Source organism: Corapipo altera, unplaced genomic scaffold (assembly GCF_003945725.1).
Source record: "Corapipo altera isolate COAL_440 unplaced genomic scaffold, ASM394572v1 61281, whole genome shotgun sequence".
In the NCBI taxonomy this organism is placed as follows: domain Eukaryota; kingdom Metazoa; phylum Chordata; class Aves; order Passeriformes; family Pipridae; genus Corapipo; species Corapipo altera.
The window spans coordinates 653,955-675,386 of record NW_020884921.1 but is presented as its reverse complement, the minus strand read 5'-3'; the positions used below and the strand labels follow the sequence as shown (position 1 = coordinate 675,386).

The window sequence follows — 21,432 nt, the reverse complement described above, 5'->3', positions numbered from 1 at the left end:
TGAGTTAAGTTCATTTTCCCCTGCTGGTTAACTTTTAAACCAGTACACCTGGATGTTTATTTACAGCCACAGGGCTGTGAGTCCCATTTTCCTTGTAAATGGGCAAATAAACAGGAATCACATTAAAACTGTGTACATTTGCAGGCTGTTCACATCAAAGAAAGCTAAAGATTACACAGCTGCACTGTTGTTATTCTGAAAGAGATGGTATCTGTAAAGTTTTCATAAAGTCACACTAATTCTCCAGACCTCAAGGGATACCAATACTAAAAAATAATTAACAGCAAAGTGAACTGCTTGGCAACAGATGCTGGCAAGAGTGGAAAGAAGCTGAAACACCACTTGGGTGTGGCTTTTTTGCTTTGTAAAGACACAAGCTGAAGTCAATATTAGATGCTTAAGTTAAAAAAACAAAACCAAACACTTTCCTTGGCTCCATATAGCTACAAATTTTGACTTGCAGTTACAATTTATAAAGCACTGAATGACCAGAAAAATAAATAAGTTGTATGAACTACAGCAAGCAAGTAATTCAAGTTTGCTTGAATCATTAATAGGGCTGCAGAAAACGAGGAGCAGCAGTGGAATAGGAGAAGTAATAAAGTAAAGAGTTAAACAAGTGCTTTTCAAGGAATACTAAGCAGTGTCAGAAGATTTTTATGTAACATTTAACAATTAATTTTCCTAATCTGGTTTTCTAAAGTCACTACATCAAATTTATTAAAACATATAGACACTACATGCCAATGCCCTCATTATTTCTCTAGCTTCCATTAAACAAAATTGTTTCCATGAAATGCCATTTTTTCCCTGATTTGAAATACACACAACTACTCAAATTGTTATAATGATTGCTGCTAGTACAGTAACTGCTTTTAGAATAGATGTCACTTGGTGTAGTGTCATGGGGATAACCCTGTTGGTGCTGAACTCAGAAGGTACAGGAAGTCAGCTATATGAAATAAAGCCATACCCTTCTTGGAAACCGCAGTTTGTGTTCTCTTCTTTTACATCACAGCTGATGCTCTGCACTTCACATTCCTCCCTGCCTGGGAGAGTATCCCAGCTCTCTTCACTTGAGGACTGCTCTTGTTCCGCAGCAGTCAAACAGCTAGGCACAGCCGTAGCCCATTCTCCATCGCTGCATTCTGAGCTGCCATTTAAACAAGGTGACAGGGCATGAATTTAAACACTGCTTTAGGGGAAACAAAACAAATGTTCTGCGATTTTCTACCTTGCTGTCAACATGGCATTCAATATAGATGATTTTTTTTTTCTAGGAGAAATGAATTTTGTGCTACTTATAGATGTATTAAAAGTCAGGTATACATAAAGAATGGATTAAATAAACAACTAGTATGTAAGGAAAAAAAAATAAAAAAAAATCAAGAATTCTGCCCATCCTACTTTGCAAAAATGTTTTGTTCTTCCCTCTCCACATTTGCAGAGTACATGAAACAAGAACAGAAACCCAGACCCACTATACACATCTTTCTCCCAGAACCCAGAAACAGCAGCAGCGACACTGCGAACACCAGTGCTTGATTAACAAATAATAAGCAAAGTCAACCTTGCCTCTTAGCCAAACAAACTTAAAGCTCTCACAACATATAAGCCATATAGAATGATCCTTTCCTTTCAACCACAGAAAGATACAACAGATGACTCTCTACAAATTATATAATTCACTAGCCCAAACAGATGAATGGCAGAGAGTTTTTTCAAAGACAATTTGCTCAGCCACCACATGGAAAAGGGTAGTAAATAACAAGTTGTGGGCAGCTAAAATGATAATGGTAGCAGAACCTCCAGAAAGATGAACTACTGCTACCATTGGTAATGCCACTTAGAAGGTTCACTCAATACAGTGACAGTTGACACCTGCTGAAATTCAAAATATAGTCAACTAACCACGTCACTTCAAAAAGTTAGAGAAAAATACATGAATAGCAAACATGCTTAATAGAGCACATTTTATACGGCAATCCACAATACCCACAGCTCAGTTTTCAATCTGCTAAACCCAGCATGTTTAGGTGTATTAATGTTACCTCACAAACTCACTTTAAATTAACCCTCCTTATATCTCATATTACAAGTACATGCCAGTAAAAGTTCTATCTAAGAACTTCCATAGTTTCTAAGTACTTCTGAAAAACTGCACATTATACTCTGTAAGTATTACAAGACTAAAGAAGTTCCATAGATTATATTTAAGAATTTTTATTTGAGGCAGGAATATGTTTTTCTATCACAATTTTGATGACTAAGAAAAGTGATGGAAATAAGAATATTCATTAACTTTGGGCTACTTTAATGGATTACTTTACAACAGAAATCACATCTCTTAAGAAACTCTGATAGGTAGTCTAATGCATCTGAAATTGCACCAACTAAAGCTGAATACTAACATCTTAGAACCAATTGTTTATTTGGTTCTTTGCCTGGTTTTGGGTTGAAAGTTTTACTGTTTGTTTTGGATTTATTTTGTTTGGTCAAGTTTTTTAATATATATTTTAAAAGATTACCTAAGCATACTGTAAGCAGGCGAATTTTTGTACTTTGGAAACTCCTATTAGTCTGAAGACTTTCCTTTAAAAAACGGATATAAGCAACCCCATCAAGATATTCTTCAGATATTACAAGGAAGAACAATTTCTTTCAAAGGGCTGGAGACAAGAAAATATATAGGCTGCCATGCAGAATACTCAGATTAGATGGCAAAAAAACCAAATTCTGAAAAGACTAACTCTTGAAGAGAACTTTCAAAGACCCATAATTTGTTAAAACCACACTGAACAAGGCCTTCCCTCTCTACCCGCCATCTGCTCAGTGAAAATAAAAACAAACAAGTAATATTCCTTAGTGGTAAGATGCTCTAACCCTAGATATAAGGAAAGGCTTTTTACATGACCAGAAGAGTAAAGAAGAACTGAAAGGAAATGTTGGTATCTTGTTATCTGAACACATTCTGAAATGTCTCAAGTTTTCATGTCCCATTTGCTAACATATAATTCAGTTTTACACATGATTTACACAAAAGATTCAACACTAAAACAGATATAAAACTGAAATTTTACCTGTCTTCATCCTCATGGGACATTAAGAAGTATCTGTTGCAGTTTTCAAACTCATCCCAAAAACTGCTATCATCTGGAACAGTTTTTTGGTTTTGAGCTGCTGCCTTTTTTCCTAGGTCTCTTTCTGTGTTCTTTTGATCACTGTACACTCTTGAGAGAAAGAACACACCAGAACTTATCTCTTCGCTGTCTCTCAAGGGACATTCAGGATGGCATTGCTGGCAATCAGCAACTCCAATTCTCTTCCAGGAAGAAGAAAGTGGTTTTTCCTCTTCATCATTAGGGAGTTGCTTTTGTCTCTCAAGCTGGTTTGCAGTATTTTGTGTTCTAATTTTAGGTCTCACTACTGGCTCAGATGAATTTTCTTGGTCAGCCTTTCCATCACTGACATTTAGTACATCAGCAACAGGGGTTCCGATTCCAGCATCCAGTATATGATTTATTTGCTGTGTTTCACAACTGGTACCACTCAGGTTACTTTTTGGTATAGCTTGGTCTTCAGTGGATATAAGTGTCCTATTGTTTGGACATGCCCAAGGCATTGGTCCTGCTTCTTCACAATTTTCTCTAGAAACACCGTAGTTGAGAGAAGACAGTTGTGACTGTAAGTCCCTAAGACACTCCACGTCTTTTTCACATTGAGAAACTATGTTATCTAATTGTCCCTGAACGAGACATGCTGCTTCTTTTACCAAAGAACATTTGTCTTGAGCATCATCTTCCTCTCCGTCACTGCTATCTGGCTCATAAGAGTCAATGTTTACAAAAGCAATTCCATTCTTACCATTCAAATCATTATGTCTTCCAGATGTGTTTTCTGTAAAGTCCTCAGAATTTTCATCAGGATTCATAAAGTTCTGCGAGATTTGACTGCCTCCTGGACCAGTACAGACTACAGAAAATAGTGGTGTGTTTGCTTCAGAAGTTTGGCTTGATACATTTTGGCATATGAGTTCTCTAGTTCCAGCATTTTCTGACAAAGGTTTATCTAATAGAGCAGGAGGAACTTGAACCAGTGGTCTGGAACTTTCAGAGAAAGCTGTAAGAAAAAATACATTGGAATAACCAAAACCAACAGAAATATTCTCATCTACAACAACTGCTCAATAAAAAGAAGGGAAAATTTACTGGGACCGCAGCGCAAAATGATAGACAGAAACATTTATCAGAGATGCAGTCATTCTTCAGTAATATACATTTCCTTTCTCTTTTATACAAACTAAGTACAGAAATAGACCTAAATTATACAGTACCAGCTTAGGATGTGATAGGAAAAAATAGTATTAAAGGAACATGTTCATAAGCAGAATTTTTACACCATTTATAAAGAAGGGAATTATAAGATAACAGGAAAACTCAAAAAACCATTTCTCTCCATATTGGACTATTAATTCATTAACTGGCTAAACTGTGCCTTCTGCCACACTCAGATATAGTACCACTTATTGGTACTATAAATTACATACTAAGAGCACTGTATTTTGCATGTGCAGTTTTGAGTGTAACTTCACATAAGAAAATAATAGCAGGGTTGAATGTTGTACTGCAGCTTATAGTTGCCTCATCACAAATGCAATTTAGTTATATGACACTACAACACCTCTTGCATAAAGGGACAATAAACATCAAATTTAGCAGCAAGAGTTAAAAAAGGTAAAAATGTATACTGCTGCTACTACAAAATCAATCCTCTGTTCAAGTAATTTGTAAACTCCTATCCAAGGCAATTGTCCAATCTATTTTTGAACATAAAATGGTTTGCATAACTTGAAAGCACTTTAAGTCAATATTTAGGGGTTTAGAAACATAACTACAAGACCTTAAAAAAATTAGAAAAAAAAAAGTCTCATCTCTCATCTAAATAGTTATCCATGACTAGGTTGGTGAATTTGTGGCACTGGAATCTTATGAGAGCTATGCCTCTCAGCACTAGGAGTCTGGCTTCCAGGAAGTAATACTGTATCATTACATTTTATCTAATTAAGATCTTGAAGCTCCTTTACTAAACCACTAACAGCCAAGGCTGGCAGGCAGGCCCCTCTGGAAACCATCCAGTCCACTTCGCTTGCTCAGATTCACGTATAGTAGGTTACCAAGGACCAAATCCAGTCATATTTTTAATATTTCCAAGGATATCTCCTTCTACCCATCTTCCAGTTTCCTAGATTCTTTAAACACCTGGATGATAAGTTCATGGTACAGGTACCAAAAGGGCTGACTAGGAAAGGTGCCCTCCTTGAGCTGTTGCTTGTTAACAGAGAGGATCTCATGCGTGAAGACTGGCAGCCGTCTTGGCCACAGCAAACACAACGTGATCCAATGTAAAATCTCAGGTGACAGAAAGAAAAGTGCCAGCAAAACTTCAACCCTTGACAGGAGGGAAGCAGACTCCAGGCTGCTCAGGAAAAAAGTTAGTGAGGTCCTGCAGGAAAATGCCTCTGAAGGTGCTGGTGTCCAGCAGTGCTGGTCACTCTTTAAGCATCCCCTCCTAAGGGTACAGAAACAGGCAATTCCAAGATGTCTGAAGTCAAGCAGGGGAAGCAGAAGGCTGGTCTGGTTTGGCTGAGCAAGGATCTTCTTCTGAAGCTAAAGCAAAAAAAGAAGGTGTATGACCAGTGGAAGAAAGGTTGGGTAACATGGGAGGAATACAGAGAGGCTGCTCATCACTGTAGGGACAAAATTCAAGTGGCCAGAACTCAACTGGAGTTGAAGCTGGGAAGAAATGCAAGGGACAATAAAAACAGCTCTTTTAAATATAGCAAGAGCAAAAGGCAGTGCAGAAATAACATCGGCATGTTGCAGGATGAGGATGGTCACCTCACAGACAGGGACATAAACAAGGCGGAGGCGTTTAAATCTTTCTTTGCCTCTATCTTCAATAGAGATGATGGGCTAAGGGGGTCCAGAGTCCCAAGTTGGAGGACCATGACTGTGAGAGCAATAAACTCCCAGTTGACACTGAACTTGTGTGGGATCTGCTGCTTGCTCCAGCTGGATCTCTGTAAATCTGGGGGGGGCTGATAGGATTCATCCAAGGATAATCAAAGAGCTGGCTAATGTCATCACAAGGCCTCTCAACAATTTTTTAATGGTTTTGGGAATCACAGGGATATTCCAATCAACTGGAAGCTGGCAAACAATTTCCCAATTTTCAAGAAGGGCAGAAAAGGATGACCCTGGAAACTACAGGCCTGTCAGTCTCACTCTGACTGGTAAAATTATGGAGAATATGATTCCAGGATGTATTGATAAACATTTGAAGGATGATGCAGCCATTGGTTACAGCCAGCATGGCTTCTGAGGGGAATGTCCTGCTGGACAAACCTAATTTCCTTTTGTCACAAGATAACCCACCTATTGGATCAAGAGAAGCCAATTGATGCAGTTGTTTGATTGCAAGCAGTAAAGCTCTCAATACTGTCTCTCAGAGGATTCTTCTGGACAAAATTCCCAGCTCACAGCTGGACATACACATTGTGTGGTGGGTAAGCAACTGGCTGATGGGTGAGGCACAAAGGGTTATAGTGAATGGGGTGACATCAGACTGGTAACCTGTCACTAGTGGGGCTCCATTCCAAGGCCAGTGCTCTTCCACATATTCATAAACAACTTGGAATCATAACTCAAAGGTACATCAAATAAGTTTGTGGATGATACTAAATGTGAGATTTAATGAGATGCTGGAAAGCAGCCCAATGGAAAGGGATTTAGAGGTCCTGGTCGATGGCAAGTTGAATATGAGTCAGCAGTGCCCTGGCAGCCAGGAGGGCCAACCGTATCCTGAGGGGCATCAGGCAAAGCATCACCAGCCAGGCGAGGGAGGAGATTGTCCTGCTCTGCTCTGACCTGGGGCAGCCTCACCCGGAATATTGTGGCAGTTTTGGGTACTACAATAAAGAGTGTCCAAAGGAGGGCCATAAAGATGGTGAGGGTCTAGAGGTACCTTCATATGAGGAGTATCTGAGGGCACTTGGTCTGTTCAGCCTGAAGAAGAGGAGACTGAAGGAAGACCTCACTGCAGTCTGTAGCTTCCTCCCAAGGTGAAGAGGAGGGGCAGGCACTGATCTCTTCTCTGTGGTGACCAGTGACAGGACCCGAGGGAATGGCCTGACATTGTGTCAGGGGAGCTTTAGGTTGGATATTAGGAAAAGTTGCTTTACCCAGAGGGCGGTTGGGCACTGGAATAGGCTCCCCGGGGAAATGGTCACAGCACCAAGCCTTACAGTTCAAGAAGCATTTGGACAATGTGATTCTTGGAATGACCTGCGAAGGGCCAGGAGTTGAACTCTGATGATCCTTGTGGGTCCCCTTCCAACTCAGGATATTCAATGATACTACAATTCTATATAAAATGTCATGCCAATTAGGAAGGAAATATGCAGCATTTTAGGTAATACCTACCCATACAAAAATAAGTTATCAACTGGGGAAAAACGTAACCCAGTTCAGGTAAAGAAAGTAAATCATCCAAAATGTTTCTCAAAGATAAATCTGAAGAGTTGTAACACACACAAGGAAATGTAGCATTTTGTAGTTAGTCTAGTTTACATATAGAGCAACTGTATTAAGAACAAGGAGATAATACACCCTTAAACTGCATATTTCTAGTGGCCCCCTAAAATAACTGTATGCTCGTGTCTGTGTAGCTGAAACAAGAAATGTGGTTGCATTATACAGAGACAGAAGGAAGGTCTCCATAAATGTCAACACTTCCTTACAGGAGATAAACCTCTTAACTCGATGAAAGTGTAGAAAATGTAAGAAACATAGACAACAGTAAAAACGTACAAATTACAAAAAATTAAAACCACCCCAAGACAATCTACATCACACAAGACTACAAGAACAGGAGCATATGACAAAGCTAAACTAGCGCTATGCTATTATAAAAAAAAAAATTAGAAGAAAACAGTTCAAAATAGTCTATAAAGGAAGGAGGAAAAAATGCTACTCTGTAGAATCCCAAAATCAGTCAGGTTGGAAAAGACCTCTAAGATCATTGAGTCCAACCATAAATCTACCATTGCCAAGTCCACCACCAGACTGTGTTCCTAAGCACCATGTACGCACACATTTTAAATACCTCCAGCATTCCTCACCAGGAATTGCTGACTCCATTACTTTTCTGGGTAGCCTGTTCCAATTCTTTACAAACTCTCTAGTGATGAAATTTTCCCTAATATCTGACCTAAACTTCCCCTGGTACAACCTGAGGCCATTTCATCTTGTCCTATTCCTTGTTATTTGGCAGAAGAGACCCACACCCACCTTACTACAACCTCCTCCAAGGTAGTTGTAGAGAGTGAGACGGTCCCTCCTGACCCTCCTTTTCTCCAGACTAAACACCCTCAGTTCCCTCAGCTGCTCCTCAGACTTGTGCTCCAGACCCTTCTCAGCTCTGCTGTCCTTCTCTGGACATGCTCCAACACCTCAGTGTCCTTTTTATAGTGAGAGGCCCAAATCTGGACATAGCACTCAAGGTGCCTCACCAGTGTCCAGCACAGGGGGACAGTCACTTCCCTGTTCCTGCTCCCACACTATTGCTGATGCAGGCCAGGATTCCATGGCCACATGGGCATTGCTGGCTCATGTTTAGCTAGTGTCAACCAGCACTCCCAAGCCCTTTTTCCCCACGCACTTTGGAAGATCTGAGGTTATATCAAATGTGGGGGGGTTTTTTGCTGAAAACCTCAGCCAGAGAAACGGGACTATATTTCTAATCCAAGAAGCCGTTCCCTATTCCCCTATTAAGTTACTATTCAGAAGATATTTTGAAGTCAAAGAAGATATTTTGGGAAACACTAGCATCCAACATTCATTAAACAAGGAAGGGAAGTGGTCTAACTGGTACAAACAAACAAAAAACAACTTTTAAAGATTTTTTTTTAAAAAAACAACCTGGTCTATGATACAGCAAATATTTTGTAGCCTAGTTCCAAAAAGAAGGTTAGAATAGGCATTCTCTTCCAAATGTGATTTTTAATTTGATATGAAGACAAAATAATTTGAATTATACACTGTTATCTAGTTTGTTAGAATGCATTAACTCATTCAGGCAAAATCACACAGCCTAGATTAGACTATACTTTCTAAAATGAAATTTAGTATGAAGACAAAATAAAGACATATGCAATGTACTTTACACATTATTTAAGTGGTTGTTCTCTTCCCTCCACATTTCTCTGTGTGCCTTCCTCCTCCACCCATAAGCATCCCAGTCTGCAGCTAAAAAGCACATACACAAAGATATATACATACATAAAGAACTCTCTTCCTGAACATTCTCCAAGTCTAATTGTTTGCAGTCTTCGTTGGGTTTATGTGCATCTCCATCTTGACTATTTGAAAGTGGTGTAAAGCCAACACAGGCATGTCTTCTTCCACATCTTCTACCCGTAATAGCCTGGTATATTCCTGCAGGTTTTGGGCCTGCAGGTTTGGCAGCTGCCTGGCCCATTGCTATGTGAGATTATAAAGGAAAGAAAAAGACAGGTACTCATTAGACAACAATATGGCTTTGTAATCTTCCTCTTCTCTAAAACTCTGCTGTACTTTTTTAGGAAGGAATTTTCCACTTCTCTAAAGTCTTGAGCTTTACCAACAATACAATTATTAAGAAGTGCTCTAGGCCCAGGTGTTATACAAGAATGTAACAGTCTTCATTGACACAAAATAACATTGGCAAACACTGATCTTACCTCCACCTTAACATATTTGTTACCAGACAATATATACCAGACATTTTACAAAAAAAATTTTAAGATCAAGTCCAAATGTCAAACTTTTTTTTTTTTTGCACTTCTACACATAAATCTGACACAAAATGTATCAGCTTTCAGAAAAGATTTGCAAGCACTGTAATGGAAAATCCTTCAGATTATTCAGAACAATTCAGGCAGCCCTAGATAGCTTAACTTTGTGACCAGAAAAGTAGAATTAATCACATCACACCTTCTAAAACAAAAGGCCCAACTCCCAGGGAGAAAGCTTTATTCTTAATACTAGGTAGCGTGGTCAGGAATAGCCACAGAAAGCATTGCCATAGAACAGCTTCTTCTTATAGCAGTTTTTTATATTATTGGAACTTACTCCTTTTACCAAGAAAACATGGGTTAAGTAGCACAGGAAAAACAGTGGGGGAAAGCTGCCAACATTGTAATAAAGACAGATTTTCATACAGCAGTAGTATCAGCTGTCAATAAACTAACAAAAGGGTTCACATCCAAAGGCTATTGCTTGTACAAATGCAATTAGAAGTTCGGTATTTCAAATGTACAGTGGCTTTTTTGTGTCCCCCTAAGTCACTTTTAATCTTTACTATATATGGTATTAACAAAGTAGTAAGTTTCTGTTCTTGAAACTCAACAAATTAAAAAGTTGACATTAAAGACTAGGAAGATAAATTTTGCCACCATTAATACAGAGTATTACAAACTTCACAAAAATATGAAAGCTTTTTTTATTTCCTGGCTGTGAAATTAATCTCTTCATTGCCCTTAAAAAGAGAATATCTATTAGCAGGTATCTTAGTCTTTTTTCCTCATTTATCTATGAAGCTTTATGTAGTCTGATTACATATAGTCTTCCCTGAAAATATTTTCAGGTATTTGTCCAAACTGCCCATCCCATATTAAACTACAGAAGCTAAAATGGCAATTTTGCTTTTAACTATAGCACTCCTTAGAAAGGTGAAAACCCAATCAATCTTCACAAAAAACAAACAAACAAACAAAAAACCCCCACTTTGTAACTAATGCGGGAAAAATAGGAGTGGCAATTTTTTTAACTAGTCAGTCAGTAGTTAATATCTCTACTAAGTCAATCAGCAAGGTAATTTTATTCAAGCAAGCTCTAACAGTTCTTAAATTTCAACTGATTACAATGTGGCTGGTCAGCAGACTCTAAGAGGGAGCTGACAAAAAGCAGCAATGTCCAAACTCAAAGAGCAGAACACAGCACTTAGATTAGTAAATCACAACAGCAATGCAGAAATCTGTCCTCAAGTGGTTGAAAGAAACAAGGTAAAAATACAACACAATTGTCTAATTCTTAATTTTGTTCTCTAAAACACCAGTATTGTTCAAAAGCACATGTCCGCTCAAGAGAGGCAAAATCTCTGAATGCAAATGTTTTATTTTTAAAAAATTGATGTTCACAGCATGCAAAATCTGTGCAATGCACTACATTTTTTTGTTCCAAATAACGCATTCAGAGTATCTCATCTTGTATTCAGCTGTTCTTAAAAGATACAGCATGCAGTTATTATTCTTCTGCCCTGGGGAAGATTTATTGGATCAACACAGTGAAAGCTTTCATCACTGGATGTCACATGAAAGTATGGATGTCACATTTGGTTTTCATAAGAGGTTAACTTCTACCTAGATATAAAGTATCTCAAAATAAGAGAAGGATGTATACATTTAGTTATTTGCCTGCATGCTTAAAATGAGCCACAATTATGCATCTGAATCCAGACACCAAATTTACCAGAAACCCTTCAGGCAATCAAGCTCGTGAGACACAATATCCTCTCTCAGGTACTTCTTTCCAGGCTAACTCAGCCTTAAAAGTGGGTTTTGTTCTATCCTCCTTCAGAAGCTTAGTTTAGTGGTCCTGTTCAAAAACACACTCAATATCCACTGACAATATGCAGTTCTGCAAAACTGACCATCTTAGAGATGCAATGCACTCGTGATTAAATAACTAAGGTAGGGCACACAACCCAGTTACTCACTTCTACACACACCTCCAATTACCTGAACTCCTCAGAGGGATCATTAGCAGGAAAGTATTTTAGACTACCAGAGTTGGATTAAAAAGAACAAAAACAGTAGAGACCATCTCCTAAGATGCACAGTATGCAAACAGGTAGGTCCTGCCTTTCCCAGGCACTGCCTTAATCATAGATGCAGAGTAGAATGCTTCCTCTTGTACAAATACTGCACTAAGAATACCACTCCCTAGAAACAGCGAATTACAGGCTGTAGCACAGGAAGCCTCAGAACCTAGACTCAATCCATCGGACTTGCCTAACCAACTTGTCCTCTTTCAAAGGAAAAAAAAAAACCCAAACTGTTTTTCCAGAAGTAAGACAATGTTCAAGATTAGAGCAGATGCATGCATACAGGTTGATATGGTTTGAAGCTGGCTCCCTGCCAAGTCTCCAAACCTTACCATAAGAGTTCCCCCCCCTCCCCAAACCTCAGGGAGAAGAGGGAGAAAAACAACCAAGAAAACCCGAAATGAGAGACAGCTAAAGTGATATATATAAATATATTTACACTTATGTTACAGTTATATACAACTGAAATATATATACAATTTCACAAGGGAAAGGGAAGGGGGAAGGGAAAGGGAACAAAACCAAAATAAAATATATATATATCCCAATCAGTAGCCTGAGATCTAGTAACTAAAGAGTTAGCAAAGAAATATCCCACCACTCTCCTTGGGACAACCGAGAGCTGCTCCGGGACGATCGCCGGCAACCTCCGCCTCCCAAGGTCGACAAGGCCTTACCAGGCCTCGCTCCCCAACACGACAGACTCAACAGCAGGGAACCTGCACCTCCAAGCCGCCGGAAGGAAAGAGAGCGAAGGTCTCTCCTCCTTTCTTCTTATAGTCTGGCTTACGTAAAAATCGTGGGGAATACTGGGTAAATCTGGGCCCTTCCTTGGTTACAAACTGGTCACCAAGGAAGGCCCAGACCAAACTACCACACAAGTGTTCACAACTTAGTACTGTAATTTGAGCATTCAGAAATGATCCACTTTTTTGACCACAATCCTACATACAAATCTCAAACCATTCCACTTTACAGAGCCAGATGTAGGACAACTGGAGTTTCCTGCTCAGTCACATGGTGACAGGATCCAATTCTCACCCACCAAAACCCAATAACCTCCCTTTACTTTCCTCTCCATTACTTTTTGTTCTTACCCATCTTCTCAACTCCCTCACATCCCGCACACTAGAGATAAAAAGAAGCAGCTTTCTTGGGACAAAGGTGTATGACTGCGATCTTGCAACACTGCTCAAAGAAATCATCAGCTCAAAGAAATCATCAATTCAAAGCATTCTCTGATTCTGTGACTTGTGGCATGAACCTAATTCCTGAACAGGGTGATGCTGAGTGCCAAAGAAGCAGGCAGGCTGGTCTTATTTGTGACTCCCAGAGCTGCTGTGATCTACCTGGATGGCACAACTTTGTTGCAGCAGTCTAGTTCATAGAAGCAATGGTAAAAAAATCATATAAATTAGAATCAGTTTATCCAAAGCAGTTCTGAACATCTGAACAAAATCCTACCTTTCTTCCAAGAGCTGATATAATGGACACCCTTACACACCCAGCAATTTTTGTAGTTAAAGGAACACACAACTGAATTTCGTAACTTCCACTGAAACCTCCCAAGGTTTCATCAAATTTAGCTGGATCTTATTTTCACCCTATTATGTAAAATTTTATTTCATTGGTATCATTCCTTCACACAGAGTTATCTCCTAGGCCTATTATACACCTCACAGGAGAAAAAAAACTTGGGAGAATGTGGCATGGGAAGCAGGAATGTGAGTAGGGGAAGAGTTGGGGAGGTGGGGGAAGCAGTCTCAGGTGTTTTTCTGCTGCAGAAGGTATTTAACTAGGTTGTTGGGGGTTTTTTAAGAAATGTGAAGTTAGCCTCAAATATCTAAGAATTTCTTTTTTCAATCTTCTAATAGCTCATATCTTTTTATGTTCTTCCTCAGACTTTTCCTAGCATTGTTAAAAAACTTATATGCCTATTCTGGTCCCAATTTCAACAACACTTGACATGGAAGGAAAAATAAATCCTTTATCCTACTCAGTTGCTTTTTTTTGTTTCACCTCTATGAATTACAGAAAACATTTTCTTCTACAAGGCAACAACAGGATCTTGCATTCATGGTTTGAAAAGGGTAAGCATGTAATATTGACACAATTACTGTTTTCTAGGTTACCATCTTAAAAAAAAAATCTGCATTTATTCCCAGAAGTATGACTTCACTAGGCTGTCAAATGGGCAAAACTTAAAACCAGCTCACATTCTTAGCACCTTTTCCCTTACCTGAGTAATTCTAAATCATAATGAAAGCACCTCCCTGATCAACTTAAAGTTGCAAGTAAAAATATTTGTATTGTCTTTTAAACTGTATCATCCAACATTCTTTACCTTTAACCAATATTCTAAATCTCTTTCTTTCCCGTAGGTATTGAAAGCTTCCAAGAGCAGATGAGTTAAAAGGAAATTTGAATTAGAATGGAGAATTTTCAGTTTTCTAAGCACCACTGCTCAGGACTAAGAAGAAATTGCTTCTTTTCAGTTAACAGAGGAAAGGCATGTAATAATCGCCAAAAGGGAGAGGAGTATATCCATTTAAATTATTGAAACAACATATTACTATCACAATTTCTCTCTCACCACTATGGGTAAATTAACACAAAGTTCTTTAATTTTTTTTTTTTTATTATGCTCAAGAGCTTCTAACTACATACAGTATCAAATTACTATTCCAAACAATGAATATTTAGTTAGAATTTACTTTTACTGTCCAGGATTTATCTGAACCTCAGAAAACCATATGTCATGGTCTAACCCTGGTAGGCAGCTAACACCACACAGGTGCTCTCCCACTCTCTCACCCAGTAGGAAAGGGGACAGACTCAGAAGGGTAAAAGTGAGGAAACCCATGGGCAGTGACAAAGACAGCTTAATTTCTTTTTGAAGGAAAAAAATAAGGAGGCAAAGAAATAAAAACAAGGAGAATGATGCAAAAAACCCCAACAAACCCTAATTGCTCACCAGCATCCCACTGATGCCCAGTCCCTAAATAACAGCAGCCTGGCCAACCTCCTTTGCCCCACATCAGCTTCACATGCTGAGCATGACACAATATGGTCTGAGGTATTCCTGTGGTCAGATGGAATCAGCTGTCCTGGCTATGCCCCCCCCAGCTCCTTGTGCACCCCCAGCCTGCTCACAGGTGGGGTGAGAGGCAGAAAAGGCCTTGGCTCAATGAGAGCCTTGCTCAGCAATTACAGAAACATCCCTGTTGCGTTATCAACAGTTCCCAGCAGAAAATACAGAACATAGTCCCACACAAACTCTATGAAGAAATTTAGCTGTAAGTCAGACTGCATGAACCTACTCAGCTCTACTAAATCTCCTTCTTTGAGGATTTAAATCTGTCTTCACTCTTAAAAAGCTCAGCAGTTGCATTAGCACAACTGGAGTGAGAGAACTGAGACATTCCATGATCCAGCTGCTGCAACATTACACACAACTTTGCATTATTTCCAGTTTATTTGTACTGACTTGCTCTGACTTTAGCCCTGTTCTCTCTACTGTCTTACACAAAACTGTAAATAATTAAAATGCAACATTTTCACCTTCCTTGACTTTGTCTCAATCCTGTGTTTGATCTGATCAATTGACAGCTCTGCTTTACCATTGTTAAAATCTATCAGCTTTTCAGTTTTCTTTTTCAGTTTTTATCCTAACTAATAGCTTCAGCAGAAACTACACATTAAACCTCAACTTGACAGGGAAGATTAAGTAACTGAAGTATTAAAAGCTTTTAAAGATGAGGACAGTGCTATGCACTAACCAAGTAAGAGCAAGTCCACCCTCCCTCAGAAAGCATTATAATTTAAGGAATAAAAAGCTTTACTTTCCCACTAGTCCCTGCAACAATCTTTTCTGTTAATACAGAATACTATCATGGGCTGCTAATCATCAGGTAAGCTTTCTTATCTCTCTCCTTCCTCAATATCACAAGTTTTTGTATACTAAACAGGTATACTAAACTAAAGGCATGGAAGTAGCAATTCTTACCTACAGACTGTGAGAAGATTTCCAAAAATTCAGTCACTACCTCCCCCCCCCAGATTATATCCTCTCTTTTTATGACTCCCACATTTTGCATTTCTGTTTCAATTCCAATTACAAACTTTCCAGAGGATGAAGCATCTCTCTAGAGCTGAAAGACAAACACTCAATACTCAAATGCCAAAACTTTTCTATTCTTTAAGCAGAAAAGGTAAACTACTACTTTTGCCAGTGCAGATGACCCCAACATATGCTAGAAATTAGAACAATCACTTCCTTTCTGTCTGATAAACAGAAAATAAGAAATGACCAAAGAATCCCAAGGTGGAAGTTCAGGTCCTGGAAACTCTTACATGATGAAGAGGTACAATTTATCAGACTATTATATAATTCTTCAGACTTACATAACTGCCCTTGTTAAAGCAAAGTTAACCCAAAACATGTAACAAAACATTATTCACAACCAGAAATGGCGAAAGTAATTTTTTGGAAAGGTGTTTTTACCCCTGAAGAATAGTGAAATCTCACCGCTTAAAATCCATTCATTTCCTTTCATAAACATAATTCTGTACCTTGGATACAAGAGTAACAAAAGCCTCTGAACCAACAGACAGACAGGATAGCTCACCTGAAGTCAGATGGGCCTTCAATACGTACAAATTCCAGCAACAGAATCTGAAGCAATTCTAATATATCTGTGAAGAAGCAAGGTCATCCTCAAAAAGAGAAGCATGGGCTATTATTGTCAGATAGGCATAAACAACTGAGCAAATGACTAATGGGGAAATAACTAGCAATGTCCAGCTAAGTAGAAGAGCAGTAGAGGATTACAGAGGACAAGTTTACACACAAGTCAACACTTCCCTCTGTTTTGGCAAATAGCAACATACAGAGTTGCTCTGGAGTGAAGGCCATAAGACAGGATATTTATTCTGCTCCCAGAGCTGGAATCACAGTCACACATCTATGTTTGAGGTGAGGGGAAAATTTGTGTAGGGTTTTTTTTCTCCACACTGCTGTGTAGAATACAATACAACTTGTAGCATTACTCCTTTTCACTATTTCCTCATTCTCATATGAATCACAATTTATCTACTGATCAACTTCTTTATTACTTTTACACACATTTTTATTTTTTAAATTTCTGAAAGATCACACAATCAAAATGCTGTATGAAATTGCACTCATTTTACTGGGTGGGTACAAATACTTGATTTTTTTTTTTTTGTCATCTCCTTTTAAAAACTACTACTTTTCCCTTAAAGCAACTTATTACAGTCACGGAAACATATTACAGATCCATTACCTAGGAGACAATTTTTAGGCCTCAAAAATACTGTTGCAGATTCCTGACAGAACTGCTCAAAATCTTACTCCACAATTTTTTTTTTAAGCTATCACCAAACTGCAAATGTCTGGTTCACCAAACACTTAATGAACAGACACTTATCTAATATATAAAGTTGACTACAGAGCCACTAGAACAGAAGGCAGATCTTGCTATTGTTTAAACTCATCTGGGTTATGGAAACTTCTCTTGAATGTTTTGGAACATTCTGACACTAAGATGACATGATAGGACATTTCGGTATAATAGATTATCCTAATCTCCTGAGCAATCATCCACAATCCACCCTCAGGATCAGAACTGTTTCTCTGTATTATACTTTTCTATACTATCAACTAGGGGCATCATTTAAATCTCAAATCTGTTATCACCTTGGATTCCCCCCCCCCTTAGCATCTAACAGAGATATTTCGATGCCACAGCAATTCAGAAAAACTACAGGGGATTTTGGAATCTGAACCACCACAACCTTTTCAAATTACGTTTTAATAAGCATTACAGACACACACATATGTGTGTGTCAGCTGGAATTCTCCCTGCTTCCACAGTCACATTTTTAGTTACCTGAAATGCTGTGTAAGGGTTTAGTATAAAAACATCAGACTTGAAATAATCAAATTTGAAAAGCTGTTTTAAAACTACTCAGAATGATTAATCCTATTGGCAGCAAAATTGCTAAATATTTTTTCCCCACGACACATGAGCATTTAGTAATTTACATGGCCATCCACTCTGTCATCCTTGCAGAGTATTCCACTCATTACTAAGAGCTCATCAATAATTACCTTAATTTCCCATATAAATAAGTTATAGCCGTGCTCCACACAGACAGCCAGGTGTGGCCTGCATGACAACCAAAGTTCTTGTAATTTCTACTATATTTTGCACTTTGACAACCCAAACAACTGTCCCTGCATTGTGTACCTACAACACTACTAAAAGTGCTTTAGGATACTCCCGTTAAACTGCATGGTGTGTTTTGTTTGAGTTCAGGCTATCAAAAGCACAGAAGTTGAAGTTCCAGACACTGATGGAAAGTACTGTGCACAGCTCAGGTTAGTGTGTCCTTTAGGGACAGTCAGAGCACGCCCTGCTCATGGATGTTCTGAACAGAAAAACTCTTCCAGAGGTTCAAGTTTACCTCGGCTTATTCCACATTCAAAGTTGTTTCTGTAGCTCCAGCATTGTTTCAAGGTATTAACTGAAGTTTTTAAATACATTTCCCAATTGAAAAATAAATGCAAAGCAGCCCTTAGGGACCTGTTGAAACACATGACTAAACATACAGACAAAAGATTGCTGAAGCACCATTGCAACTGCAGTGAACTTTATCAAACTACCCACTAAAACAGAAGGGAAGGTCACTACTGTATCAGTGAATAAATGAATTATAACACATTTATTCCCCGCACTTTGTTCAACATATTATGCAGAAATACTAGGATAAATCTTGAAGGAACCATAAATTTTATGGTGACAGTTTCAATGACACCCACACCCCCGATTACCTCAGATGCCAAACGAATGCAACTCATACTGTAAACACACAAGCACCAAAAACGTCCCCAGTACAACGGGATTGTAGCCTCTACTGCTGTACAGCACAATACTCCTTCTGGTTTCATTCAAGCCTTCCTAAGAGGCCAAGAATCAAAATGAACACACCTCTCTCTACAAGTTACTCTGGACCATCAAGGAGATGTAAAAACAGTAGCAACACCAGCTTAACTTTTTGCAACATATACCATAACAGTTTCTGTTGAATTAATCCAGTATGTCATATCGGTATTTTTCATTTGCTATGCCAAAGTGCTTTTGCAAAAGCAAACATCTTTGTGGAAACAGCTAGTTTAACAAAGCGATAATTCACAAGTATGTCTTATTTTGATGAGCCTTTGATCTGTCACAAACTCTTGCACATTACCTACATCACACTGCAATTCACTGCATTGCAAAGAAAATTAAAAAAAAACAGGCCTATTTCACAGAATTTTCCTGATCCTGCATTTTAATGCAACTTCAAAATTTTTGTGAATAACTTTTTTCTCCAGACTTTTTCCTTGCTTTGATGGGTGAGAAAGATGAGGAAATCAATTCTGTGCAAGTCTGACTCAGATGCAAACAAACTTATTTTATTACATAAATTTGCTTACACAACCATAAAAAAGCATACTTCTCCTAAATGAAATTTCAATCTATAAAGTAGGAATTCTTCATTTTTGCATTAAAAGAGAGCACTTAACAGTCTGACAGCACTGTCCATTGCTACAATGATTTTTTTCTAGACTGAATTTGTGCAACTCTATCAAAAATCATTCTTCTCAGCTGTGCACAGTTGCACAGCAAGTACAAATCAAAAACTATACTGAAAAAATGAAGTACTGAACATGTCAGAGCATGGGAAAATGACCTAAATGCAGTATCCAAGCTTTCAAACACATCCTATAAAGTACTCAGCCTTCAAGTTATAATAAACTTTAAAAAACTTTTTACATCTTTGTGCATTATGGAGACTCACACACTATGTGACCAAAACATATGTTTCAAAGTGTTAATTCACCAGCAGTATCCAGCCAGACCTATCAGCAGTGCAGAGTATCTTGACAGACCTCAGTTCCACCGCAGCCAGCACAGCTGAGGACAAGCAGCTCAAGCGAACTTTTAAAGGTGCAATAGGAGGTGCAACTTTCCTCCAGGTGCAAAACCCACCCTGCTGTGGGTTAACCTGTTACTGCAGGTTAATTCAATTTCGCTCCTCTGGAAAAAAAAAAGTGCCATCAGCTAAAAGCACCCATTAACAAACATCCTTTGAATTCTGGGCCCAAGGCACGTTCTTGCTGACCCTCAGTTTGGGGGTGGCTCAGCCCATTTCTCCTCCAGTAAAGTGTGGGTGCTTCACCAGGCGATGTCAAGCAGCACCTCAGCAGCGAGCCCGGGGTCACCTGGGCAGCGACAGGGCCCCCCTTCCTCGCGGGGGCAGTGAGGCACTGCCACGGTGTTGTGAGGGGCAAAACCAAACACACCAAAACAAGACAACCAGCCAAACAAGAAATTCACCCTCCAAAAAAAAAAAGGGAATAAATTCAACCCCCTTTGCCACACAGTCCCGCCCGTGCCCCCCCTGCATCCCGCAACGGCCTCACGGGCGCGGCGTCCACTCGACCCACCGGCTGCTCCCACAGAACCACACAGGCCGCTTCCGCAGCGCCGTCCCCGAGGCAGGTGAGAGACAAGAGGAACTCGGCACTCGGAGCAGCCCGAGGGCCTGCGGGCGCCCCTTTATGGCGGCCCAGCGCGCCGGGCCGGGCCCGCTCCGCGCTCGTCCCGCCGCCGCCGCCGTCGCTCGGCCAATCGCGCTGCGCGCGGCGCCCGCGCTGGCCAATGGCGGCCCGGGAGGGAGAGAGGTGGCCAATCGCGGCTGGGGGGCGGGACTCTGCCGAGCACTGAGGGGATGAGGGAGCGGGCGGCCCGTAAGCGTGGCTGGGGCAGTGGAAGCGTAAGGCGCTTCACTTGCTCTTAAACACTGTTTTTATGAACTTTTGTGGTAGTTTAACAAAGACAAGAGGACACAGTCTTAAGCTGCGCCAGGGGAGGTTTAGGTTAGACATTAAAATGTAGTTCTTCCACGGAAAGGATGATGGGGCATTGGCACGGGCTGCCCAGGGAGGTGGTGGAGTCACTGTCCTTGGAGGTGTTTTAAGAAGAGACTGGATGTGGCACTTAATGCCATGGCCTAGTTGACAAGGTCATGTTCAGTCAGAGGTTGGACTCGATGATCTCGGAGGTCTTTTCCAATCCAGTTGGTTCTGTGATTAACCCCAGCCAGCACGGAGGCAGCGGGCAGCTGCTTGCTTGCTCACTCCAGCACCAGTAGGGTCAGGGAGAGAATCAGAAGGGTACAAGCTGGAAAACTCATGGGTTTAGATTAAAATGGTTTAATAAGGAAAGCAAAAGCTGCACACACAAGCAAAGTAAAACAAGGAATTAATTCACTGCTCCCCATGGGCAGGCAGGTGTTCAGCCATGTCCAGGAGAGCAGGGCCCAATCACATGTAGTGGTTACTTGGGAAGACAAACACCATCACTCCAAACGTCCCCCCTTCCTCCTTTTTCCCCCCATATGGTGCCATATGGTCTGGACCCCCTTTGGTCGGCTAGGGGC

General features: G+C 39.9%; 1 protein-coding gene across 6 annotated transcripts in view; it reads right to left on the bottom strand.

Moving 5' to 3' along the window:
* PJA2 (praja ring finger ubiquitin ligase 2) overlaps positions 1-20,603 on the bottom strand; it is a 34,144-nt gene extending 13,541 nt beyond the window's left edge. The window contains exons 1-7 of one of the 6 annotated variants that reach the window (XM_027656869.1): positions 20,438-20,603; positions 16,551-16,617; positions 15,929-16,073; positions 9,339-9,539; positions 3,940-4,119; positions 3,081-3,909; positions 974-1,153 (exon numbers count right to left, since the gene is read on the bottom strand). In XM_027656869.1, the coding sequence (XP_027512670.1) occupies positions 974-1,153; positions 3,081-3,909; positions 3,940-4,119; positions 9,339-9,539; positions 15,929-16,019 (1,481 nt within the window). In that variant the 5' untranslated portion in view covers positions 16,020-16,073; positions 16,551-16,617; positions 20,438-20,603. Of the gene's footprint in view, positions 1-973; positions 1,154-3,080; positions 4,120-9,338; positions 9,540-15,928; positions 16,074-16,550; positions 16,618-20,327; positions 20,395-20,437 lie in introns of those variants that run through there. The other 5 variants (XM_027656867.1, XM_027656871.1, XM_027656868.1 and 2 more) reach the window with 5 other exon arrangements.
* Positions 20,604-21,432: the final 829 nt, after the last annotated feature.